At 45.2% G+C, this 27113-nt stretch overlaps 1 protein-coding gene across 1 annotated transcript in view; it reads left to right on the top strand.

The window, feature by feature from the left end:
* Positions 1-313: 313 nt before the first annotated feature.
* The window catches only part of LOC139564673 (E3 ubiquitin-protein ligase znrf2-like), a 69057-nt gene continuing 42257 nt past the window's right edge, over positions 314-27113 (top strand). Inside the window, exon 1 of the mRNA XM_071384410.1 lies at positions 314-1172. Coding sequence (XP_071240511.1) covers positions 761-1172 — 412 coding nt within the window. The 5' untranslated portion in view covers positions 314-760. The remainder of the gene's footprint in view (positions 1173-27113) is intronic.

The following is a 27113-nucleotide window of genomic DNA, read 5'->3' on the forward strand; positions in this document are numbered from 1 at the left end:
AACATGTACTAAAAGTGGCCTCAGTCTTTTCCCACTGTCCTTGATCCTATTGCCCAGACTTGCCACTCCTGAATGAGGCTTGCTCTTGTTATTGATGGCTTGTGCACTGCTGGTGCTGACGTAACCTGACGCACAAAGACAGAGGATCCGCCTCCAAACTCGACTCACTCCGCAACCAAGTCAGTGCTCAGTGCTGTGCGCACGGAGCTCCGTCCCGGCTATTATCGTTTCTGCTCTGCTGTTTCTCTGTCATGCCCTTCCCTCCATCACTTCCTCCTACATTATAATAGTTTCACTGTGACTGCCTGAGGTCGGCTAAGAAGGAAGCGTGGGGAGCGTGGCTCTTCACTTTCGTAGAGAGGGCGTATGGCGGACAGTCATTATTCAGAAAACAACAGCCAAAGCATATTAATCCAAAACAAGCAACCGGGACGAGGAAAGATTCTAACTGCAAAATGGCAACAACTACTTATTCTGGATTATGGTCGTGACATGTTATGAACTCTTCGCAAAGTTTTAATGTCATGCGTATTTACTTTGGTTTTAGCGCACCATAAGGACAGCTTTCCAAACCGCTGTTTTGTATCGCTGTCAGTTACTTTTATGAATTGAAATTTGAATCACTGTCCTGGACTGGGTGGTCGTGTACTTGTCCCTTTGCGTTTTAAATGTGGCACACTCACTGACCGCCGCCGTGCTGCACGAGCCCTTTAATAATTCAGGGTAAATCTGTCAACGTGTGTTGGCACCAGCGACCGACATGGGGGCTAAGCAGAGCAGCCCAGCGGCTAACGGACGGACCAGGGCTTACTCGGGCTCGGATCTACCTTCTAGCACTTCTACTACCAGCAATGGGAACGGTAGGACTGCAGCCATGGCAATGAGCTATCACTCGTACGGCCAGTCGGCTCACGGGGCCTCGGGAACCACAGCGACCTCCAGTCAACACATTGGCCCCAGGACGAGGTCCGTGGGAGGCAGTTCTGGAGGGTCAGGGCCAAGACCCCAGTCAGGCATCAACATCCCCAACAGCAGTGGAGCCTACAGCTCACAGGAGTCTGGCAGCAGCACCCCGGAGGAGGCAGAGAGGGACAGGTCCAGCGGGGGGCAAGGGGGTCCCCGGTTGTTGATTGGATCATTACCAGCACACCTTTCACCTCACCTTTTTGGAGGTAAGAGACTGGCTGACAATAAGGTAGCAACATGCAGCTAGCAACTTGTGTCTGTGTAGTGTTGATTCTCAGTTTTATTCACGGAAATGTCACCTTCTCTGTCTAAATGTGTTTTACACCTGTTACTCACCAGTGTGGATCAAATGTGTCCTAACCTCAGTTTTACAGCTACTTGCAACTTGATGACATGTTTGTAGGAATAACTGTGAAATAATAGTGTTGTAACATGTTAGATGATCATAGTTTACAGTCCTAATGCAGGCTATGATTCAATAACCCCAGCCTCATCCTCTTCCTCCTCCTTATCTTCCCCATCCTCCTCCTCCTCATCACCATCATTTACTTTTACAGTGCACACCATAGTAAGGAGTGTTCATTATCAGCAGTGAATGTGATACCAAACAGCCTTTTTTGGAGCAATGGGGCAAAGGGGTCATTCATCTGATCTCTGCAACCACAACCCACATCATGTCCACTTCAGTATGATACATCCCCGTCAATGATCATCCCACATGACATATAGTTGTCGGGGAGACAGACTAGACTAACTCTCACCAGCAGTTTCAGCAGAGCCTGATGTAGCTAACAGAGTGACATTGATATCTGCTTGAAGAAGCAAAGGTATAATAGTTGGTTAAAAATTGGTTATAGCCTACTACTGTAGTTATTGAGCAAGCTAATCAGTGATATGAGAATCACTCCGCCTAAATGAGGCTACTGTCTGTGTCCAGTCTAAGGTGAGACCTCCTAGTCCAGATCAGACTGTCAACTCAGTATCAGCAGAGGTTGGCTTGCTTGCCTTTCTCTTCCGACATGCTGTTTGAGGATTAGTTTGGTCTAGGAATTAATACAGATTAGGTCCAGAAAACCACCCAAAAGATTGTTGTTACTTTGCAGTGAGCTGCTAAATATGCAGACATGCTGGATAGAGAGAGACAGAGAGATTACTTTAGAGAAAGTAATTTCACTCTGCTTTCTCCATATCTCTGAGGGGAATTATCATAAAACAGAGAGAAAGGGAGGGAGAAATGACATGGATTATCTGGGTCTGGGGAATATTTGCTCAGCAATTCTCATGGCTCTGAATGTTCACATGCCACTGACACTCTAAATCCATTAGCTGGATTCTCCTTTAACTTTCAGAAAGGGAAGCTTCGACATGCCTCATCTAACATGCCTCAAGTAATGAATCAAGTCCAACACGGGATGTATCTCAATAGGCACCCTATTCCCTATATAGTGCACTACTTTTTACTATAGGAATAGGTTGCCAGTTGGGACGTACCATGATGTTTGTAAGGTTACATGCCCGTCTTTGGAACGTGTGATGGACCAGTGATGGACCATGCAGGTCAAAGAGGCATGTATTCTCCCATTAGAATGTAGACCTAAACAATCGACCACCAACTGATTGAACCATTCAATCATCAACTCAACCCATTGAATTTCTCTCCACATTCTGCAGCCCTGCTCATTCAGACGTTGCTTCTCTCTCCCTTGTGCCTTCTTTGATACACTCACCCTGATCTCAAGCTGCAATTAAATTAAAACTCTAATTGGATTTGTCCTCCACTCACCTCAGCTGCACTGTTCACTATCACATAATATACACAGCCTGCAGAAGCCCTGCTATCATTTCATAGGAAACATCCAGGTTCAGACTTCACAGATGTATCCACCTCAGCTGCACTGTTCACTCTCACAATAGAATAGACTACCCAGCCTCCAGAATCCCTGATGTCACTTAATAATCTTAATGCACCACAGGCCAGCTATTCACTCTCACACAATATAGCCTACAGACAGTATATGCCTTGGGTATTATGTCTGGTGTAAGTTAATACTTCACACAGCTGGAGCACCTGTGGTGAAAACAGAGCAGCCATGTTGTTGAGTGGTTGAGTCGTTGGTTGCTCAGATGGAATTTCCCGGCAGCTCTTGTGTTCTGTGTTGAGAGGCCTGCCTGTTCTCTGCTCTCGACCTTCTTCCTGCACCCGGGTCGTGGCGTGTCATGTCAGGGTGAGCCTCAACCACATCAGATCCACTCCGATGTAAACACAGTTAGAATTTAGACTCCTGTGTGTCTGAGAGCAGAGGGGGATATTGTTTTACACACACACACATACACATACATACACACACACACACACACACACACACACACACACACACACACACACACACACACACACACACACACACACACACACACACACACACACACACATACATACACATTATTTTGACTGGCTGGGATCTACTTCTGCTTTTTGAGATTCAACAACAGTGCATTTTCTTTTCTTTATTCGTGTCAATGTGAATTTCATGTTTTATGAGTTGAAGACACAGTTTCGTAAACAATGTTTATTTTAGGCATAGTTCCATGAATGCTATGAGTGTTTATATTTGGTTCTATTGCTCTTTTCACTGGTGGTAGTGAGTGAGAGAATGTTGTTGTCCTTGGAAGGAGAGGGATAAATAGGCACAGTGTACCAATCTTTCTGTTTACTGTATTGGACTCTTTCTCTATGGCTGTTTGAGCACGTCTCTCTCTCTCTCGCTCGCTCTCTCTCCCCCCTCTCTCTCCCTTCATCTCTCGCTCACCCCCCCTCTCTCTCCCTTCATCTCTCGCTCACCCCCCCTCTCTCCCCCTTCATCTCTCTCTCACCCCCGCTCTCTCTCCCTTCATCTCTCTCTCACCCCCGCTCTCTCTCCCTTCATCTCTCTCTCACCCCCTCTCTCTCCCTTCATCTCTCTCTCACCCCCCCTCTCTCCCTTCATCTCTCTCTCACCCCTCTCTCTCCCTTCATCTCTCTCACCCCCCCTCTCTTTCCCTTCATCTCTCTCACTCGCTCTCGCTCATTCTCTTGCTTTCTCTCTCTCTCTCGCTCTCTCTCCCTTCATCTCTCTCTCACCCCCCCTCTCCCTTCATCTCTCTCTCTCTCTCTCTCTCTCTCTCGCTCGTTCTCCCCCCTCTCTCCCTTCATCTCTCTCTCTCTAATGATAATGAAATAATAGTTTAGTGGCTGAGTCAGGGTCATGTTAATACAGTATTATCATGAAAGAAAAACTTTACCCTGTTCATTCCCCGCAAGCACCTTGCAGCCAGGTGTTTCTTGGGTACAGGTGTTCTGTAACTTGTTTTGTTATTTATACAGTTAAGTAGGAGGTTTTCCCACTGAAAGCGGTTTGGCGACTCTTCTGTTTAACCTTACCACACATTTGAACTTACCCAGGGGAGCAGTGCTGCTGGTCGTTTCTTTGAATGTGCTCTTCTACACCACAGATACACCTACGTTACCTATGACATGGCTGCCTAGAGCAATAATAGATGTGTTTATTTGATTTCTGAAAAGAGGTGAAAGCACAACTTGCCTTGTGAGACTATGCGGGGAGGCAGTTTTGACCACTGAGTAATAGGAAAGCTTAAAAAGGCACATTAGGCGGAAATAAGACCAGTACACAAGTGTGTGCACGACACTCTCCCTTTCAGTCACCTGTTTGTGTCTGAAACAATTGCTCAATTACTATAAATGTGTTTGTCTGAAAGCAGGAGGGTCCTAATTCTGGAACAGAGAAAGAACATAAAGGAAATATACAATTTTGTCTTTTTTGTTTCTTTAAAAAAAATACTAGCTAGTTGTAGTATTGTGTTTATGTCGTCAGGGACAACCTGTAGTACAAAGTGTGTCAGGTGGTGTCATGTATCACATAATTTTATCAGAGTCACACCTTTCCTGCCCCCACTAAGACGTTGAGGGGCCTGGAACAGATGAACAGGTCCACACACCTGCTGTAATAAAGGGGTCAACCGTCCGACCTGATCCAACGTCTAGCCCAGACACCCAGAAAGAAAACGTCTGCTTTGAAATATCTCCTTCCCATTTCATCAGATTGAATTCCCAATGTATATATTTGTTCTCTACCCCTTAAAACACAGTGATGTCTGAGTAAATAACATGAATGGTGGGAGGGAACACAAGCTTCAGAAGACTCAGTAGGCTGTAATTTTAGTGTCCTGCCAATGAAACCCGTCTCAGGGGAATCCTCATGGCGCTACCTACAGTCTTTCTTTGTGTGGGGAATGACGGACTGCTGGGAGACAGACAGTGGTTATAGACAGCTAATAGTAAATAACTTGAAATAGATGTTTCATGGAGTAGCAGTTTCATGGAGAAGTTTTGTTTGAAAGCTGGAGCCGAGCTGGCTTGATTTACAGGCTGAAACGAAGGACGATTGTCTCCCTGTGAGTATTCACTAAGATTGCACTACTGAAGGAATAGTGCTATACCACCGTCCTGCAGCGCTATTGGCTGGCTGCTGCCAATGGCCCCCAGCTATAAGCCCAGTCAGATGGAAGGACAGGAGAGCATTAGAGAGAGTTGTCTCCTGGGTGAAATATTCAAGTTCCTTCCTCAGTGATGGAAGATCCCTAAGGTGTCAACAAGGCAAGACAAAAGAGTCTGGAAATCCATATGTTATTGGTGATAGAAGTAGAAAGAATTATAAAATATTTTCCATCTACAATAAGATTTATTTGGATGCGTCCAAAATGGCACCATTTTCACTATGTAGTGCACTACTTTTGACGAGAGCCCTGTGGTAACAGGGAGCCATTTGGGACGTTGATTTGTCATTTGGTCTCATAACTGCTTTCTGACGGTGTAAAGTCTAGGCTGGTTGTGTTATGTAAATCCCTGAACTGCCTTGAACGCTGGACGGCATAATGAACCAGAGGAAAGGTGGGGAGATGAGCATTGAGGGGAGGTCAGCAAGGGTTTAGGGCTGTCTTGGTCTAAAGTGCTAGTAGCTTTTGTGGTCTGTATTGAGCATGTGCTTTTGGTTGCATGTTTCTGGGTCTGTGTTTTGGTCTGTGATTTAGACTGTGTCTTAGCCTGTGCTTTGGTCTGTAGTGGTGGTCCAGAAAACTAGTTTTGACAGCTTCTCATTTTGAAGTTTAGCTCATTTGATGGAGCACACAACAACAAGCTGTAGAAGTTAGCTTATATTAGAAGATAGGCTACATATTTGTTGACTCAGTGAACAACTGGAGCATCTCAATCCGTGATCCCTCTCCTCTCCTCTCAGTTTGGAGCTCCTGGTAATAATCAGTAGTTAAAGGCCTACTAAAGTTCAGCTGCTGTCCTCTACTCTGGCCATGGTGGCGTGACATACAGTGCATTCGAAAATTATTCAGACCCCTTGACTTTTTCCAAATTTTCTTATGTTACAGCCTTATTCTAAATTTGATTTAAAAAGTAATTCCCTCATCAATCTACACACAATACCCCATAATGACAAAGCATGAACAGGTTTTTAGAAATATCACATTTACATATGTATTCAGACCATTTACTCAGTGCTTTGTTGAAGCACATTTGGCAGCGAGAACAGCCTCGAGTCTTCTTGGGTATGACGCTACAAACTTGGCACACCTGTATTTGGGGAGTTTCTCCCATTCTTCTCTGCAGATCCTCTCAAGCTCTGTCTGGATGGATGTGGAGCGTCGCTGCGCAGCTATTTTCAAGTCTCTCTAGAGATGTTCGATCGGTTCAAGTCCGGGCTTTGTCTGGGCCACTCAAGGACATTCAGAGACTTGTCCTTAAGCCACTCCAGCATTGTCTTGGCTGTGTGCTTAGTGTTGTTGTCCTGTTAGAAGGTAAACCTTCGCGCTAGTCTGAGGTCCTGAGCGCTCTGGAGCAGCTTTTCATCAAGGATCTCTCTGTACTTTGCTCCGTTCATCTTTCCCTCGATCCTGACTAGTGTCCCAGTCCCTGCCGCTGAAAAACATCCCCACAGCATGATGCTGCCACCACCATGCTTCACCGTAGGGATGGAGCCAGGTTTCCTCAAGACGTGACACTTGGCATTCAGGCCAAAGACTTCAATCTTGGTTTTATCAGACCAGAGAATCTTGTTTCTCATGGTCTGAGAGTCATTTAGGTGCCTTTTGGAAAACTCCAAGCGGGCTGTCATGTGCCTTTTACTGAGCAGTGGCTTCCGTCTGGCCACTCTACCATAGAGGCCTGATTGGTAAAGTGCTGCAGAGATGGTTGTCCTTCTGGAAGATTCTCCGATCTCCACAGAGGAACTCTGGTGCTCAGTCAGCGTGACCATCGGGTTCTTGGCTGACCAAGGCCCCTTCTCCCCCGATTGCTCAGTTTGGCCTGGCGGCCAACTCTAGGAAGAGTCTTGGTGGTTCCAAACTTCTTCTATTTAAGACTGATGGAGGCCACTGTGTTCTTGGGGACCTTCAATGCTGCAGTAATTTGTTGGTACCCTTCCCCAGATCTGTGCCTCGACACAATCATGTGTCGGAGCTTTACAGGCAATTCCTTTGACCTATTGGCTTGGTTTTTGCTCTGACATGCACAGTCAACTGTGAGACCTTATATAGACAGGTGGTTGCCTTTCCAAATCACGTCAAACCAATTGAATTTACCTCAGGTGAACTCCAATCAAGTTGTAGCAACATCTCAAGGATGATCAATGGAAACAGGATGCACCTGAGCTCAATTTCGAGTCTCATATCAAAAGGTCTGAATACATATGTAAATAAGGTATTTCTGTTTTTTATTCATTCATTCTGACTGCAACATTCTAGCAGTGCAATTAATACATTTCATATATGCTATCGCAAAAATAATAATTTAGTTGTGTTTATGAAGGCCTTGGGTAACTTTAGAATACTATTTTTATTTGATTTCAAATAACACAATAGCATGTTCATTAGTTTATGTTACTACAGGCTACATAAATAAATAAAACATTTCAAGTGTTCAATACATTTTTTTTGTGGATTGAGATTGTTACAAGTATGAAACAGAATGCATCTGTGTTGGATCACGGTAACAGTTTATTTTTATTACCACAAAATAAATACCAATACCCCAAACACCAAGAAGAGCGGTCAAATGATGAAAACATCAGTAGCCTAAATAGTGAAACGCAGCACAAACGCAATAATGCCATTATAATGAATCGTGTCGGTATGACAGCAGTCAAACATAGTCAGCTCGGGCTTGTGTGCGTCTTCACGCAATGGCATCAGTTGGATTTCATTTAGCTGTTATCCACTTATCCTAACATTTAATTGAGCTGTTATCCACTTGTCCTAACATTTAATTTAGCTGTTATCCACTTGTCCTAACATTTGACTCAATATTCATACCTTTCACTTGCTTGACACACTTTGACATGCTTTGTTTGGTTGTAGTGCGTAATAGTCTCCGGTTTCCTCTTGTTGTGTCCCGTCGTCTTGTCGTTGTGGAGTACAATGGCTGTGCAGGTGCCTTATTTTGCACAGAGGGAGGGAGCTCCCGTCTCACTTTGTTCATGGTGCCGGCCCAAAAAAATTATTTGCAAGCAATATGTTCGCCAATGACAGTGAAGTGAAGAAAATGTCCATGGTGACATTTCTCTCCTTGCCAACGCAAGGTTCCACAAGCCTCATCACCACATTCTTTGACACTGGCTCACCTGCTGTCGATATTTTCCCAGATATTGAAAGCCGTTCAGCACGTACAATTACGCACACTCTCACTGTGTAGCCTGCTCCAAGTAGGTCAGAGTAGACTGATAAGACTTCTTGGATTCGGTGGACTGATATAGGGTACATACCATCTGAAGATTATATTTAGAATGGATCAATACAGTAGAATGACCTGCCCTGTTCTTCGTTCACAATTGGTGATTACATAATTAGGATCGTTCGCTTCCCCTCGCTCATCAACTCTCCCATTCTCCCTCTTTCTCCCCATCATTCTTTAATTAAATCATTTAATCTGTTGTTATATGTGTGAAATTCGTTTCGGTATACAGTGGGGAGAACAAGTATTTGATACACTGCCGATTTTGCAGGTTTTCCTACTTACAAAGCATGTAGAGGTCTGTAATTTTTATCATAGGTACACTTCAACTGTGAGAGACGGAATCTAAAACAAAAATCCAGAAAATCACATTGTATGATTTTTAAGTAATTCCTTTGCATTTTATTGCATGACATAAGTATTTGATACATCAGAAAAGCAGAACTTAATATTTGGTACAGAAACCTTTGTTTGCAATTACAGAGATCATACGTTTCCTGTAGTTCTTGACCAGGTTTGCACACACTGCAGCAGGGATTTTGGCCCACTCCTCCATACAGACCTTCTCCAGATCCTTCAGGTTTCGGGGCTGTCGCTGGGCAATACGGAATTTCAGCTCCCTCCAAAGATTTTCTATTGGATTCAGGTCTGGAGACTGGCTAGACCACTCCAGGACCTTGAGATGCTTCTTACGGAGCCACTCCTTAGTTGCCCTGGCTGTGTGTTTCGGGTCGTTGTCATGCTGGAAGACCCAGCCACGACCCATCTTCAATGCTCTTACTGAGGGAAGGAGGTTGTTGGCCAAGATCTCGCGATACATGGCCCCATCCATCCTCCCCTCAATACGGTGCAGTCGTCCTGTCCCCTTTGCAGAAAAGCAGCACCAAAGAATGATGTTTCCACCTCCATGCTTCACGTTTGGGATGGGTTCTTGGGGTTGTACTCATCCTTCTTCTTCCTCCAAACACAGCGAGTGGAGTTTAGACCAAAAAGTTATATTTTTGTCTCATCAGACCACATGACCTTCTCCCATTCCTCCTCTGGATCATCCAGATGGTCATTGGCAAACTTCAGACGGGCCTGGACATGCGCTGGCTTGAGCAGGGGGACCTTGCGTGCGCTGCAGGATTTTAATCCATGACGGCGTAGTGTGTTACTAATGGTTTTCTTTGAGACTAGGGTCCCAGCTCTCTTCAGGTCATTGACCAGGTCCTGCCGTGTAGTTCTGGGCTGATCCCTCACCTTCCTCATGATCATTGATGCCCCACGAGGTGATATCTTGCATGGAGCCCCAGACCGAGGGTGATTGACCGTCATCTTGAACTTCTTCCATTTTCTAATAATTGCGCCAACAGTTGTTGCCTTCTCACCAAGCTGCTTGCCTATTGTCCCGTAGCCCATCCCAGCCTTGTGCAGGTCTACAATTTTATCCCTGATGTCCTTACACAGCTCTCTGGTCTTGGCCATTGTGGAGAGGTTGGAGTCTGTTTGATTGAGCGTGTGGACAGGTGTCTTTTATACAGGTAACGAGTTCAAACAGGTGCAGTTAATACAGGTAATGAGTGGAGAACAGGAGGGCTTCTTAAAGAAAAACTAACAGGTCTGTGAGAGCCGGAATTCTTACTAGTTGGTAGGTGATCAAATACTTATGTCATGCAATAAAATGCAAATTAATTACTTAAAAATCATACAATGTGATTTTCTGGATTTTTGTTTTAGATTCCGTCTCTCACAGTTGAAGTGTACCTATGATAAAAATTACAGACCTCTACATGCTTTGTAAGTAGGAAAACCTGCAAAATCGGCAGTGTATCAAATACTTGTTCTCCCCACTGTAGTTTAGGTTCAAGGCAATTATCCGGGTGATTATCAGCTGGACAATGTGCTTTCAAACTGTCGGTCAGGAGGCAGTGTGTTATATAGGCTTATTTAGGAAAAGTCAAGGATGGAGTGGAGCAGGCCCTACTGTCAGGAGGCAGTGTGTTTTATATAAGCTTATTTAGGAAAAGTCAAGGATGGAGTGGAGCAGGCCCTACTGTCAGGAGGCAGTGTGTTTTATATAGGCTTATTTAGGAAAAGTCAAGGACGGAGTGGAGCAGGCCCTACTGTCAGGAGGCAGTGTGTTATATAGGCTTATTTAGGAAAGGTCAAGGACGGAGTGGAGCAGGCCCTACTGTCAGGAGGCAGTGTGTTATATAGGCTTATTTAGGAAAAGTCAAGGATGGAGCGGAGCAGGCCCTACTGTCAGGAGGCAATGTGTTATATAGACTTATTTAGGAAAAGTCAAGGACGGAGTGGAGCAGGCCCTACTGTCAGGAGGCAGTGTGTTATATAGGCTTATTTAGGAAAAGTCAAGGACTGAGTGGAACAGGCCCTACTGTCAGGAGGCAGTGTGTTTTATATAGGCTTATTTAGGAAAAGTCAAGGATGGAGCGGAGCAGGCCCTACTGTCAGGAGGCAGTGTGTTATATAGGCTTGACTTAAAAAACGGCAGAGTAATAAAATTAATAAATTCATGAGCGGTCAAAATGAGAAGAATAAGAGTGATCAAAGGTGAAAGAAAGGGTGTGTGTGTGTGTGTGTGTGTGTGTGTGTGTGTGTGTGTGTGTGTGTGTGTGTGTGTGTGTGTGTGTGTGTGTGTGTGTGTGTGTGTGTGTGTGTGTGTGTGTGTGTGTGTGTGTGTGTGTGTGTGTGTGTGTGTGTGTGTGTGTGTGTGTGTGTGTGTGTGTGTGTGTGTGTGTGTGTGTGTGTGTGTGTGTGTGTGCGAGAGAGGAGAGGAGTACATCTGACGAAATGGCTGCAGTGCAGAGCTAACTGTAAACAGATTGAAAAATCAATTGCGGTTGAGCTGTCGATGGGAGTGAACATATTAATTATGGACTGAATATATCAGCATTTGTCTCCTATAACCGACATGGTTGGATTACAGAGGAAGGCTTGGTCAAGAGAGAGAGTGTGTGTGTGTGCTTATGTATGTGTGTGTGTGAAACTACAGTGGTATAATAATGGCTTTTATGTCAAATCAGCAGTGAAAATACTGCTTCACAGATTGACTCAAGCTGACCCTGAACAACAAATCACGTCTTCTGGAATTATTTTATTATCTCTCATGTGACAGTGATCAAAGTACAGCAGCATGGGTAATGCCTTTCTCACCACTCACTTACTGCAGTCATGTGAAACACACACACACACACACACACACACACACACACACACACACACACACACACTCACTCACTGACAGAGATAGTGTCACTGTCTTGTTTTGCCTGATGACTGTCCTGTGTTATTCCCATGTTGGACTACCGTCCTCATAATCTAGCAATACTAGCATAAAACAAATGCTTGAGAGGCCTCTCTCTCTCTCTCTCTCAGTTAACTCCTCCTCTCACCCCTCGTCTCTCCTCTCCACCACAGCATGCACTTGATATTTCATGCCTGTCTCTGTGCCTGCCTGACTGACGCCCAGTGCATTTGGCTGCATAAATTAATTAATTTAAACTTCATTCTCTTCAGACTGGCACATTCTTTTGCTCTCAACTTGTAGAGGCAAGAGCTCAAAGTGAAAGTCGGGAGAGGGGGGAGAGGGGGAGAGAGAGGGAGGGGGAGGGAAAGAGGGAGAGGGGGGGGAGATGGTAAAAAGGCGATTCCTTCAATTTGATAGATAGAATGATGAAAGAAGTGGTCAGGAGAGGATAGAGTAAAAGACTAACAGGATGTCCCAGAATTCACTATGGGCTGTTGAGAATGGAGTACAGAATGGGTGATTTCGGGGAGTGAAAGATGACATGATGATGGGACATAGCGAGCTACCTTGCCCTTCTTTTCTCAGTTAGCGCAAGGTGGGTCTCGCTCAACCATTGACCACAGTGACAGCTAATCTATAACGAGCCCTGCCTCACCTTAGTCACCTGTAGACAACCCACTCTGTCATTAAAATGGAAATTCCCCACCACACACACACACACACACACACACACACACACAACAACAGGTTGTTGGTGTGTGGATGTGACTATGCATAAGGCTCTGCCTAATTATTAACCTGCCTCTATGTTGCCTCTCTGTGATGAACGCAGGCTGTTGTTCTGTTTAGACTCTGGTTGTTTGTGTCTGCCTGCATTTGTCTTGTCTGTCCGCCTGTCTGCCTGTCCATCCATCCGTCTGTCTGTCTGTTTGTCTGTTAGCCAACAGCTGGTCTCCCCTCTCCGCCCCAGGCCTGACAGTCATCCATCTGAGCCGTGTCATCTATTGATAGGGCTGTGTGTTAATGTGGCAATATGTCTCATTTATCCCATCATTAACTCACATGGTCCTGGCTGCACATGTAAAACTGTCATTCCACCTTTTAAGATCTGGCATTCCACCTTTAAAGATGCCGTTTTGTCTTTACGAGTGACACACTTAATGACAGGAGCATCTGGTGGTCTCTGGAGAACTAGATGTGGAGGCTCATCTTGCTCCGATGGCAGGGGACCAGAGGAGGTAGAGATCCAGTGTGTCAGTGTGTCTTTGTAGAGTGGAGCAGAGTAGTGCACACAGAGAGTCAGTTAACTGTCAACTTCAGCACCTGCTGCTCACTCAACTGGCTGTGAGTCAACACACATGGAAATGCACTCACACATGCCCACACACTTGTGAACAGAGGGAGCAGGACAAGAGTGTCAGGCAGGAGGAAGTGTGTGTGTGTTGTTTGCTGTCAGCAGGTATTGTGCTGGTGCACCAACCAGAACACTCCCACCCTCCGCCGGGTGAACGATTGTGTGTACACTCACCACTAAACATACAGTATTAGGGTAGTCCACCAGCAAGTGGATTTGTTTTGCAGGAGGAGCAGTCTGGAGTGGGAGGGAGGGGAGCAGACAAAGGGTACTGTGGTGTATTTGAAGAAAGGAGAGGAAAGGATAAAGGGTGGGGAGAGGGAGGTACTGTGGTGTCTGTGGTTTGTATGCTGGTGCTAATCTGACTTCTGTGAAGCATGGTGTTGGCAGCATCATTATTTGCATATAGGCCTACTGTAGCTCTGATTGGCTATGGTGCATGTGTCTGTGTAGAGTCCGGTCCTGGACAAGACTGACACTTTTTTTATTAGGTTTTATTTACTCCATGTCTATTAATTGTCCCACTCTATATTGCTATAGAATTTTCACAAATGCCTTACTATACGTAATTCCCAAACATTCTATGAAAGTATGAAAATGTGAAAAGTGCTTGCTGGGAGTGTATATGAACAGATTTGAATAAAATGTCATATTGTAAAACGCTTTCAGTTCCACTTTAAGGGGTCAGGTGGACAGGGGGCCAGGGTAAAGGACGGAGGATAGAGGACAGTGAGGCCAGAGCAAGGGATCAGGGAGCAGAGATCAGGGCAGGAGGGAAGGGAGGTGCCACTGTCAAGCTTAGGTTATGAGGCAGACAGGGAACACATGAGAACAGATTAGGATGGGGGCAGGGACGGGTTAGTGGCTTGGATGGATGGCTGTTTGGCAGTCTGGTTGTAAGGCTTATGTCTGAAGCAGTTACACATTTGTAACGTATCATGCAAATTGCAGACAAAAATGTACGTCCCTTTTTGCAGGATGTTACATATCATACGAAATGGATGACGTTGTACACAATTGTGCTCAATTTTCGGGGACCCGTTTTGGCTTGTGAGCTCTACTTTCAAAACTACTCGCTGAAATGATCAAAAAACCTTTATAACGCATCTTTAATGGACAGACACTCTACACTACACTGTTATACAGCATAGTCAGAGCTGACCAGCTTCCATTGCTTCTGCTCCGATACTTTCCAATGCACACATTCATGCATGTCTACATAGTCTACATACACACACATAGAATCGTAGACACCCACTGCAAACATGGACAGAATCAAACAACAGTGGATGAGACGAGACGTAAAATGGTCTGATGGTACTCTCTGATAGTGAGGAAATGTTTGTGTGTGTAGGCGTGTGAATGTGTGTTGTCATGTGTTCACTGCTCTCGCTGCACTTAGTTATCACCTTCTCACTTAACTTCCTGCTCCTTTCCAGTAATCGGCAGCAGTAAAAAAGGATTTGACCTGAAGATGATTATGATGAACCATGCTGAAGTGTCTTATACCCATCTTAGCCACATTCCAGTAGAGAAAGCCACACACTCTCTCGGTTAGATATCTATTGTAGCAGTATTATTCTCATACTAAGCATTTCCGCTTCTTATATCGACGGCTAAGCAGTTTCCTGGTGGATCGTAATCTGGGTCTCCAGTTCTTGACCTGATTATTACTAGACTGCACTGCACTCTCCTGAGGGTACTAGTGTTAAAGGCCTAGTGCCTACAGTATGCTGTTCAGACCCATCTGTTTCCTGACTTTTGTCTGTCATGGGGTAGACTGGGTTTGTTTGTAACATTTAGGATATGATCTGTCCTCCTGCCCAATAACAGACACAGTTACACTGAAGAGGAAGGGGACCTTTGACATTTATTTGGGGAAATAGTGGTGGTTGACCAAAAAGCAGAAAACATACTTCTCCTCCGCTCCGCTGTTACAGGAGAATTACATCTGTATTTTCCCTGTTGTTTCTCTTCTCTCTTGTTCTTCTTCCCCTGTGAGAGTAAGACAGTTCCTCCTCCTCTTCCCCTGTGAGAGTAAGACAGTTCCTCCTCCTCTTCCCCTGTGAGAGTAAGACAGTTCCTCCTCCTCTTCCCCTGTGCGAGTAAGACAGTTCATCAAATCAAAGTCTTTTGTCACGTGCGCCGAATTCAACAGGTGTAGACCTTACAGTGAAATGCTTACTTACCAACAGTGCAATTTTTAAGTAAAAAATAGGTATTAGGTGAACAATAGATAAGTAAAGAAATAAAACAACAGTAAAAAGACAGTGAAAAATAAGTAGAGGTCGACCGATTATGATTTTTCAACGCCGATACCGATTATTGGAGAACCAAAAAAAGCCGATACCGATTAATATGCCAATTTTTATGTATATATTTGTAATAATGACAATTACAACAATACTGAATGAACAATGAACACTTATATGTACATGTAGGTATGGTTAAAGTGACTATGCATATATGATAAACAGAGAGTAGCAGCAGTGTTAAAAGAGGGTTTGGGGGGGGAGTTGGAGGGGGGACACAATGCAAATAGTCCGGGTAGCCATTTGATTACTTGTTCAGGAGTCTTATGGCTTGGGGGTAAAAGCTGTTGAGAAGCCTTTTGGACCTAGACTTAGCGCTCTGGTATCGCTTGCCATGCGGTAGTAGAGAGAACAGTCTATGACTGGGGTGGCTGGGGTCTAGGACAATTTTTAGGGCCTTCCTCTGACACCGCCTGGTGTAGAGGTCCTGGATGGCAGGCAGCTTAGCCCCAGTGATGTACTGGGCCGTACGCACTACCCTCTGTAGTGCCTTGCGGTCGGAGGCCGAGCAGTTGCCGTACCAGGCAGTGATGCAACCAGTCAGGATGCTCTCGATGTTGCAGCTGTAGAACCGTTTGAGCATCTGAGGACCCATGCCAAATATTTTTGGAGAATAGGATTTGCCGTGCCCTCTTCACGACTGTCTTGGTGTGTTTGGACCATTCTAGTTTGTTGGTGATGTGGACACCAAGGAACTTGAAGCTCTCAACCTGCTCCAATACAGCCCCGTCAATGACAATGGGGGTGTGCTCGGTCCTCCTTTTCCTGTAATCCACAATCATCTCCTTTGTCTTGATTATGTTGAGGGATAGGTTGTTATTCTGGCACCACCCGGCCAGGTCTCTGACCTCCTCCCTATAGGCTGTCTCATCGTTGTCAGTGATCAGGCCTACCACTGTTGTGTCGTCTGCAAACTAAATGATGGTGTTGGAGTTGTGCCTGGCCACGCAGTCGTGGGTGAACAGGGAGTACAGGAGGGGTCTGAGAACGTACCCCTGAGGGGCTCCAGTGTTGAGGATCAGCGTGGCGGATGTGTTCCTACCTACCCTTACCACCTGGGGGAGGCCCGTCAGGAGGTCCAGGATCCAGTTGCAGAGGGAGGTGTTTAGTCCCAGGAACCTTAGCTTAGTGATGAGATTTGAGGGTACTATGGTGTTGAACGCTGAGCTGTAGTCAATGAATAGCATTCTCACGTAGGTGTTCCTTTTGTCCAGGTGGGAAAGGGTAGTGTGTTCTGGTGTTTGTGTGTAGTGTGTAGTGTGTTATATTCAGGGCTGGATACTTGTCTTGTGTAATGATGATGTGTCTTTGTTGGGGTCTGTGTTTTTCCACTCTGGAAAAGTACAGGGACTGGGGCTGTTTAGATGGCTGCTGTGTTGGCCATTTATCACCATGTTGTAACACTGAGCCATTGGAGCGACCATTTCAACTTGCCCAGATGAAGGCCTATAATATGTCCATGCAGTCGTTTAGTATGTCCCTCTCACGTTCTGGCACTGTCTGTGTGCCTGCTGCTGTATGAAGTCCACCTAGACACACCAGACCATCCATCCAGGAATCAATAGTCAATCTTCCTCCTCATCGTGTGATGAACAACACCATCGCCTCGTCCGCTTGACACACACACACACACACACAGAGATACACACGCACACACATAAACAGGCATGTCTGGATGTGCAGGCAGGTAAGGTAGGCTGTGATACCGAGCCCAGTCAGAGCACGACAGAGTGTAAGGTATTCATGATTCCACAACAAATGGAGTTAGTTATGAAGCTGAAGTCACATGATAGGGAAGATCCTCCAGTCTAGCACCATAGGATGGCTGATGTCACTCACATCCCTGAGACACTGCATAGCATGTTTATGAATGTTGCCTTCACAAATGTCAACTCAAAGTAGTCTAGTAGTAGTAGACTGGCGGGAATACAGCTAACTCCGGACTACATATGCCCCATGAGAGAGACTGGGGTCAACTCAATGTACACTCAAAACTCATATTAGAGAAAGGCACAACGTGTGTTTGTATGCTTCTGAGGAAGTTGCTTATGTGGCTCTATGTAGTAATAACATTCTGCAGCATGTTGAAGGTAACTTTACCGTCTTGCTGGGCCTAAAGCCCAGACACTGTTCCCACACCAGCGAGCGCAGACGAAGCCCAGTGAGGGGAATGGGATTTACAGTCGTGACAGAGCAGAGCTTTGTCCATCCTGCTGCCGTAAATAGGCTAAGTGGCAGGAAGTGTCATTTTGTGTAATCCTCTCTCTCTCTCTCCTACAGGAGACAACTGTAGAGATATACTGCTGCTGACTGTCTGCGGAAACTATACCAGTTCTCTTCCTGTTTATGGTTAGAGACAGTACTCAATCTGGGCTCTTACAAGTTCCCAAACACCAGATACTGTCAAATGCAGTAGCTATAAGGTGGTCCTTAATAAGCTACATTTTCATACATACATACATACATACATACATACATACATACATACATACAGAGAGAGAGAGAGAGAGAGAGAGAGAGAGAGAGAGAGAGAGAGAGAGAGAGAGAGAGAGAGAGAGAGAGAGAGAGAGAGAGAGAGAGAGAGAGAGAGAGAGAGAGAGAGAGAGAGAGAGAGAGAGAGAGAGAGAGAGAGAGAGAGAGAGAGAGAGAGAGAGAGAGAGAGAGAGAGAGAGAGAGAGAGAGAGAGAGAGAGAGAGAGAGAGAGAGAGAGAGAGAGAGAGAGAGAGAGAGAGAGAGAGAGAGAGAGAGAGAGAGAGAGAGAGAGAGAGAGAGAGAATTACACAAAATGACACTTCCTGCCACTTAGCCTATTTACGGCAGCAGGATGGGCACAGCTCTGCTCTGCCACGACTGTAAATCCCATTTTCCTCACTGGTCTTCGTCGGCGCTCGCTGGTGTTAATTGGTCTTTACTTTTGTTAAAAGTAGTGAACTACAGTATATAGGGAATAGAGTGCCATTTGGGATGAAGAGTTGGAGAAGAAATGGTGGGCAATCACGAGCAGACCACCCTGCCATAGCACCACCACATCCCACTTCCAGTGCCTCAACATGCTGCACTCTGCTTCTCTAACCATTTGAAAGCCAACATGCTGCACAAGTTTTGAAACAATATCAAAATATTGTGTGTGGCAGGGGAAATCATTTACCCAGACAGAAGTGCTAGACCTTGGCCCTGGTCTCTCTCTCTCGTTCTCTCTCTCTGTCCCTCCCTGTTTCTCTGTGTCTCTATCATTCTCTCTCTGTCCCTCCCTGTTTCTCTGTTTCTCTATCATTCTCTCTCTGTCCCTCCCTGTTTCTCTGTCTCTCTATCATTCTCTCTCTGTCCCTCCCTGTTTCTCTGTGTCTCTATCATTCTCTCTCTGTCCCTCCCTGTTTCTCTGTCTCTCTCTCTCTGCCCCCCTGCTATATTGGCATGACGTAACAATGTACACATTGCCAAAGCGTACTTTCTCTCTCTCTCTCTCTCTCTTTCAATCTCTCTCCCTCTAGTGTACTTCCTCTTTACCTCGCTCCTCCCTCCTTCTTCCCTTCATCCCTCCTGGAAAAAGTCATTCCCCACAGGGTCAGTGGTTTGAGAAGCCCATCTCCAGCACAAGACGCAGGGCTGTAAATCTGTACATTTCTCCACGACATGTACAGTATTGCTGTTTTTGTCATTCACAACATGTGTTGCTTGTACAATACTAACACCGTAGCTGTTCTCAATTAAGTTGTTTTGCCTCTTTTGACTGTTCTGTTTTCATATCTCCTGTAGGGCTGCATGGTAACCAAGGACACTGAATTTGACTAGAAATGACTGTTCTGCCATATTACCATTGCGTAATGCTGTACTGCTGCCTAACACCTAAGCTACTCTAGGCCTTAACAGAAAATACTACACGTGTGCTGGGTTTTCTTTTGTTCCTTACTCATGTACTGCGCTGTTTGAGTTGACTGGATCTGAGTTAGACGATACATCCAGTAAGTTTTCCATCTGGGTCAAAGAAACAGTTGCTGAATGACACACATGATGCTACAATATGGTTTGGTTTACATGTGTTCCAGCTGTTCCCTATATCCTAGTAGTGCTAAGATGCCATGGCCTGGTTTAGGCTACATGTGTTCTCTACTGTATGCTGAGTACGTTATGTCCTAGTAGTTAAAACACACCTGCTTTACGTGTGCTACTCTACACTGAGTACGCTGTCAAAAATCCCCTTATGATCCGGATCCTGGAGCGTTTAGTACCCTGATCCACGCTATAAAGCATGTGTGAAACGCAAACAAACCCTGGCTGAAATGAATCCTGGACCTGTGTGAATATCGGTACTAGGTATTGTGACACGGCAGCAGAAGTCGCATGGAACTTTTTGGCCCATTGTAAGCTCGCTAACGTCATGTAAAATGTGTGTCTGCTAATCCTACCATGAAACGGCTATTTTCAGGTCTTGTGAAAGCAAAACGTATTTGTAGAATTCTCACAAACGCTCCAGGAAACCGAACCAGGGTACCGAACTTCATGTAAAAAATGCTTTGCCCTTGTACTGAAGGTGAATGGCGGTCTGCAGTATAGTACCACTGGAATGCCTGGGAAAACTGTGGTAATTTTTTACAAGCCACTGTAGCAGAACATGTCCTTAACTGCTGCCTGGGCTGGCAATTTATGATCCTATTAAAAAGTTACAAAGACATGATTATCTGTGTTATGTTAGGAATGAGGCTCTTATTACACTGGGTTATTACACTAGGTGTGGTTTGACAGTTTTCTCCTTTTGTCTATAAGCCTGAGTCTAGATTCCCTGTTTGAAACAATCCATAGATTGTGACGCACTCCCAGGGTAGTCAGGTCTTGTGTTTTCAGGGATTCTCGCTCTCTCTACCCCCATCTCTCTCTACACTGAATTAAGTATACAAAATTATTGGCTGCTAATTAGTCTATATGTCTTTTAATCAGACACTATTCATTCTCTGTGTCATTATGTTTAACAGAATTTCGAAGTAAATATATTTTTTAAACGCCTACAGGAGGGTGATGATGAACCTGTCAAGAGGTAGGTGGTGTAGACCAAGAGATTTCAAACCTTTCCTCAGGGACCCCCAGCCGTTCCATGTATTTTAACTATTCCTGAGCTAGGGAATATTTTACAATATACTGGTGTTGATGCATGGACCGGTTTTGGTTTTTACTTGACCTTCTATAACGGTATTTGAATGTTTGGTTTGTTAAATGTGGTACGCTGTGTGTAACGTCCATTTTATAGTTTTCTTCGCTACTTGAGTCACCTGTCTCTCCATGCTGCTTACCACACAGACACATCTACGCCCCCTGTCACTCAAGGAGCGCATTTGTTCTTCCTCGACTACGACACACTTGCGTTCAGTCTGCATGGTCAATGCAGCATAAGCAACAATGTTGATGACATTGACAACGATGCTGTTTTCACTTTGCTTCTTCATTTAAATCCACCAGCGTTCTATAATTTCAATTTTTTTTTGTGTTTCTTACATCGGCAAACAGCTAGTTTGTATTTTCTTTGCAAGTTGTCGTATCGTATTAGCCGCGAATGCTAATCGCTAGTTAGCTGGCTAGCTAGCTAATACATGTACTGAGTCAGAGCAAACATAATTAGCTATACAGTCTGATAATACCAGTGATGGTGTAGACCTAAATCAGCATGTTGTTTGTGCAACAGTATTGTAGCGACCCGCACAGACAGCTGTGTGTTATGTGTTAGGCTAGGAGGTGGTTGTGTTGTACTGACCAGTACCCAGTGTTCGCGGGCTCCGACATGTCAATCAACCTGCTATCTGCCAATCACGGGAATGCCTGGAATGTTCTGATGCCGGGCATCCTGGTGGTTGGCGGAGTGGCGTGGAGGGGGGTTGGGCATTGGAAGTTAAGACCAGGTTCAGCCTTTGTTCTCTCTCTCTTACGTCTGGGCTTCACAAGAGAAGGTCACGATTGGCTTGTGGGTTATCTGTCATCTATTTGGCGTGTGCTACGGCCCAAACAGTAGCCTGTGTAAAGTTGGTTTAATAACCGTCAATTCGCAAACTCAAGCCTCTGTCTGGACAATTGTTCATTTATGATCTAGTCAGGTCATTACAGTATCTTATAAATCAAAGAGGAATACTAGAAGCATGAATATGTTGAACTTTCAATGTAGCTAAAGTTTAGAGGGTCCCCTAGGAAACACTTAGCAACACTCTGGTTCCTACCCTGTCACAACTCCTCCCTGGCATTTCCATTCATTGTCATGTCAAACAACACTGTATTCAAAGTGCCCCTATTAAATTCTAACTATATACTTAGAATAATCATTATATTTCCATGATTCCAACAGTTCACCCATGTGTTGCTCTAAATTGCAAGTCAAATCGCAATTGCAACATTTGGTTGAAAATAAAGCCTAGATTGTATGCCCATATCGTGCAGCCCCACGTAGCAGTGTGGAAATTATCGCAAATGAGTGCAGGAAATTTAGAAATTGATGAAAATGCTGAATTTGGTTGGGGGGTTGAAGATTAATTGAACAGTATTAAACAATCAGAATGGAGAAAGACCCATTGAAATCACTTATAATGTACTGTACGTGTTGCCATTCTAGGGTCACGCACTACTCATAAAGCAAACATAGAACTTTTATTATAAATAACATTCAATACAGCCAAATACCTTCCAATTTTTTTTAAATACCGCGATGTGATTTTTTGGCCATATCGTTCAGCCCTATCCTAAACTAGTGCGCAGCGCGACTGATTCAGTTTGTCGACTAATCATCAAGCCCTTGATTTGTGAATCAGGTGAGTTAGTTCAGGGCTACAACAAAATTCTGAAACGTCTGGGGGTCCCTGGAGAGAGGTTTGAAAACCATTGGCGTGTAGGCGAAAGCCCTGAACTGTGTTTAGCAATTCGACCAAGGCCATAGGCCAACATCAGCCTAACGTAATAGGTTTGGATCTGTTTAACCAGCCTGTTTAAAATACTCTCAGATGCTTTGAATAATAATATCATAATAATAAGTCATCTGAAATAATGTCTACATACTTGTTCCTATAGTTACTTAGGAACTACTTATAAAACAGTCATTTGATCACTTAAATTAGTTGTCTTTGACTTCCTGTGTGTGGTAGCAGTGAAAGATAGTTGAGGCAGAGACAGACCAGACAGACTTTATGCTCAGCCCTGCATGATGCTGATGACGGTTTGTCTCTACGTTTACAGAAGACATGTCAGGGCACACACAGATCACACTGTTTCAGCTCCCTTCATTTGCTTGCACGCTAGCATGCACAAAACACACACACACACACACACACTCTCTCTTTCTCTCTCTCACACACACCGCCACATGTCTCACGCTTTATTAAATGTGCTGGATACTTTTAATTACTTCACTGATCAGAATCGGTCACATGCTAATGATAGTACAGAGGAGATTTTTAAAAAAGCAGACTGAACATTATTAAGAGCATTGGGCCAGTAACCGGAAGGTTGCTGGTTCGAATCCCCAAGCCGGCAAGGTGGCAAAATCTGCCGTTCTTCCCTTGAGCAAGGTAGTTAACCCCCAAACAACAACTGCTCCCCGGGTGCTGAAGATGTGGATTAGGACAGCCCTCCGCACCTCTCTGATTCAGAGGGGTTTTGGGTTAAATGCGGAAGACACATTTCAGTTGAATGCATTCAGTTGTGCAGCTGACTAGGTATCCTCTTTCCTCTTAAGAAGATTCCTTATCAGTGAAGACTTAAGCCAAAGCTTCTCTTTAGGTACTGTAGTCAGGTCGTACCAATGTCATTATTACCATTCCATGTTACAGATGGCCATTTGAATCTCTTCCCTCATGGCTCTAGGGGTCAATTGATACTGATTCATGAACTCCAGTTGTACCTTGAGCTCTTTAGTCTTTGTCTGCGTCCAAATGCCACCCTTTATAGTGCACTCCTTTTGACCAGGGTACATATGGCTCTGGTCAGAAGTAGGGCAGTGTAGGCTTGCACTGGCGTCTCACACTCTCATATGCAGATTTATTCTGTCTGTTACTGTAATGATATTGCTGTGTCACTCCCATACAATGAGCTCAGTCCTCGCTCTCATGTAGGATATTCTCACATGTGATAGTGTCTGAAATCCCACCTTTCAGAGTTAACACTCCATTGAGTTTCACACAATAGCTTTCTGGGTAATTAAATTGGACTTTGACGAGGCTGTGCTGCAGAAAAATCTAGGTTTTAATCAGCCTCACTGTTCACAGAACAGGTCTGATGGTATCAACTCTGACTCAAATCTAGCTGCGGCTTTAAATGGTGTGAAATGGCTGTTCAACATCACTTTTAGCTGGAAGATTAAAATGTCTGTGCATGCTCTCCTGTGTTACATTCCTTACTGCTGCTTTGTACATGGTTGTTAGTTACCACTAACCCTTTGTGTTGGTGGAGGGCCCTGTAGGGTGACCATAGTAACATGCAAGTGATTATGTGTGTGTTCCCAGTTACCATCACACAGCATTCAACAGACACATGTCATACACACACCGTGATTAACGTTGCTATGACGTTGAGAGAGATAGAGGTAAAGACAGACCTTGCATTGTATTACAGGATCCTAGCAGCATTTAACTGTTTATGTAGTAGCAGTGACCCTGTGAGTCATTGTACTAAAACATCTGAAACATAGGAGTCTGTTTGCGGTGGTTGTGGCATACAGTACCGGGTCAAATACAAGTCACAAATACTTTCAATTATATACCTCAGATTTTGCAAAAGTGTTTGAGGTGTTTGACCCAAGTCTGTTTGGACTTCATCTCGGTTAACCTAGAGCCAAAATCTTGCGTAGAGAGATTAGTTTGGCCTATAGAAAAAAACGTGAGTTGACTCCGGTCAGGCTGGTAATAATGTTGTGTCGTTTTACTGCTGCTGCTGTGTCCTCTAATAAGGCTTGGGGGGATTCCAAATGGCACCCTATTCTCTTCATAGTGCACTACTTTTGATTCGAGCCCTATGGGCCCTGGTCAATAGTAGTGCACTGTAGAGGGAAAAGGTTGCCATATGAGACGGAGCCTTGGTGTTGTCTTAGAGGGGGGTTGCTGTGGGTTTGTTCAGACTACCTAAAGCCAGCTTTCGTGTGGGAGTCAAAGAGATCAACCAGGAGAGCTCCAATGTGGGCCAACACGGTCACACATTTTTCTATTGTGTGGAACAACACAGTCACACGTGTTTCCACTGTGACTGTCATTAAGCTGCATGAGGAAGGACTGTACTGCACACACTCAAACCACACAGTGTGTCCTCCAGAGACAAAGATAAGCATAGTGGCGGAAATGAGCTGAGCAAAAAATCCTGCTCAAAATAAGACGTTTAGCCTAGTCACTGAGAGGTTAAGACTACACAACACCTACAGTATGTGGAGCTAGGCTAACTGGGCTGTGGCTGTAGATATGGGGAGCTAGGCTAACTGGGCTGTGGCTGTAGATATGGGGAGCTAGGCTAACTGGGCTGTGGCTGTAGAACTGTGGCTGTTGCTATGTCTCAGTCCCTTCCCTCCAGTTTAGTAGAAAGCCACCTTGATAAGTTAATCCTGTGTGGAGGGATCCTGTGTGGATGGAGGGATGGGTTAGGGAGGGAGGGATGGATAGATACGTGCATCTTGGTTCTCCTGTGTGCTCCTGCCGGCTGACCTGCTTTCCTGCCTGCCTAATCTCTCTCTCTCTCTGCTGCCTGCTCAGTCCTCCCATCTGGATGGAGCAGGTGTGGTGTGTGTTTGTGTGGCACAAGTCTCTCCTCTCTCTCTTCTCTTCTCTCTCTCTGTATCTCTCTCCACTGACCCCTCCACACAGAGCAAGGGTCTTGGAGGCCAGAGGCTTTATTGGTTCAGTGACACACAAATCCTCAGCATATCTTCAAGTTTTTTGGCTTGAGATGGAGAGGGAGCGTGAGAGGGGGAGAGAAAGGGAGGGAGAGACAGACAGAGGGAGAGAGAGGTCACCTTGCTGTCTTATAGTGTCAGGGTCATTGTGTAAGACTGCCCCACTAGGTCAGTAGTTGACGCCAGTTATATGTAAGCTGACTGGGAGAAAACAAGACTAATGTCTACTGGGGGAAACCCCTGTTCAATACACAGCATAGCAGATCACAAAATCAATGTAATGTCTGCCCTGGTCTGTCCAGCAGAGTAGACAGCCTTCAGAAAACCTCATAGCAGCACAGATATAGATAGTACAGTGGATGTGTGTCGTTGGTTTCACTAAACAGTTCATATTAATAGTTGTAAAGTTGGCAACTTGGCCTCATGCAGACCTCTGAATCTAATGTGTAATGAAATTCAGAGATCCAGAGAAATCCACTGTCACCTTGCCTTTTTGAGTTAACAGGGTGTGTATACTACTAGCAGTGTCTCTGTGAGCCCTGTGCAGTACAGTGCAGTATAACCTAGCAGTGTCTCTGTGAGCCCTATACAGTACAGTGCAGTATAGCCTAGCAGTGTCTCTGTGAGCCATGTGCAGTACAGTGCAGTATAGCCTAGCAGTGTCTCTGTGAGCCATGTGCAGTACAGTGCAGTATAGCCTAGCAGTGTCTCTGTGAGCCCTGTGCAGTACAGTGCAGTATAGCCTAGCAGTGTCTCTGTGAGCCCTGTGCAGTACAGTGCAGTATAACCTAGCAGTGTCTCTGTGAGCCCTGTGCAGTACAGTGCAGTATAGCCTAGCAGTGTCTCTGTGAGCCCTGTGCAGTACAGTGCAGTATAGCCTAGCAGTGTCTCTGTGAGCCCTGTGTTACTGATAAGCTCAGGCTTGCAGGACTAATGAGCAGCGGTATGGACACCATGGATACGGTTGCCGTGCAGGGTGGAACTCACCGGGACGGTTTACTGTGAATGTGGGTCATTAGCAGCCGGGAGCAGAGCGCTAAAAACACACTCCTTATTGTGACAACACACAGAGACAGCACAGTTTGCCCACGTGCCACTCACCACGCAGCCCTCTGCTTGTCGGAGTGGGCACTCCAAACACAGTTCTTTAGTTGCAGTGCCGGCCTGCCAGGACCGTGGCTTTGTTTTCTACCTTCGCTTTCTTTCGTTGCTTCGACTATTTTTCATCTCCTTTGTTTTTTCTGTGTGCTGACCATCTGCTGGTTGAGGTGGGATGGTAGACAGACAGATGATGATTAACAGAGAGAAAAAAGCCTGCTGATGATAGATAGGCTAGGTGCCTATACAAACACTCCAGGGCCTGAGCCTGCCTGTCCTGAACACAACATTCCTCTTCATAGCCCTCTGCTATCTGCTCCGAGGGGCTTGCTCGTCTGTGTCTGTCTGTGTCTGTCTGTCTGTCTCTGTCTCTGTCTCTGTCTCTGTCTCTGTCTGTCTGTCCGTCCGTGAGTTATTTAGATGTGAACAGACAGAGAGGAAGGACTCCCCATCTCCTCAACCTTCCAGTATCATCATCACCTTCACTTGTCAAC

This window comes from Salvelinus alpinus, chromosome 35 (assembly GCF_045679555.1).
Source record: "Salvelinus alpinus chromosome 35, SLU_Salpinus.1, whole genome shotgun sequence".
In the NCBI taxonomy this organism is placed as follows: domain Eukaryota; kingdom Metazoa; phylum Chordata; class Actinopteri; order Salmoniformes; family Salmonidae; genus Salvelinus; species Salvelinus alpinus.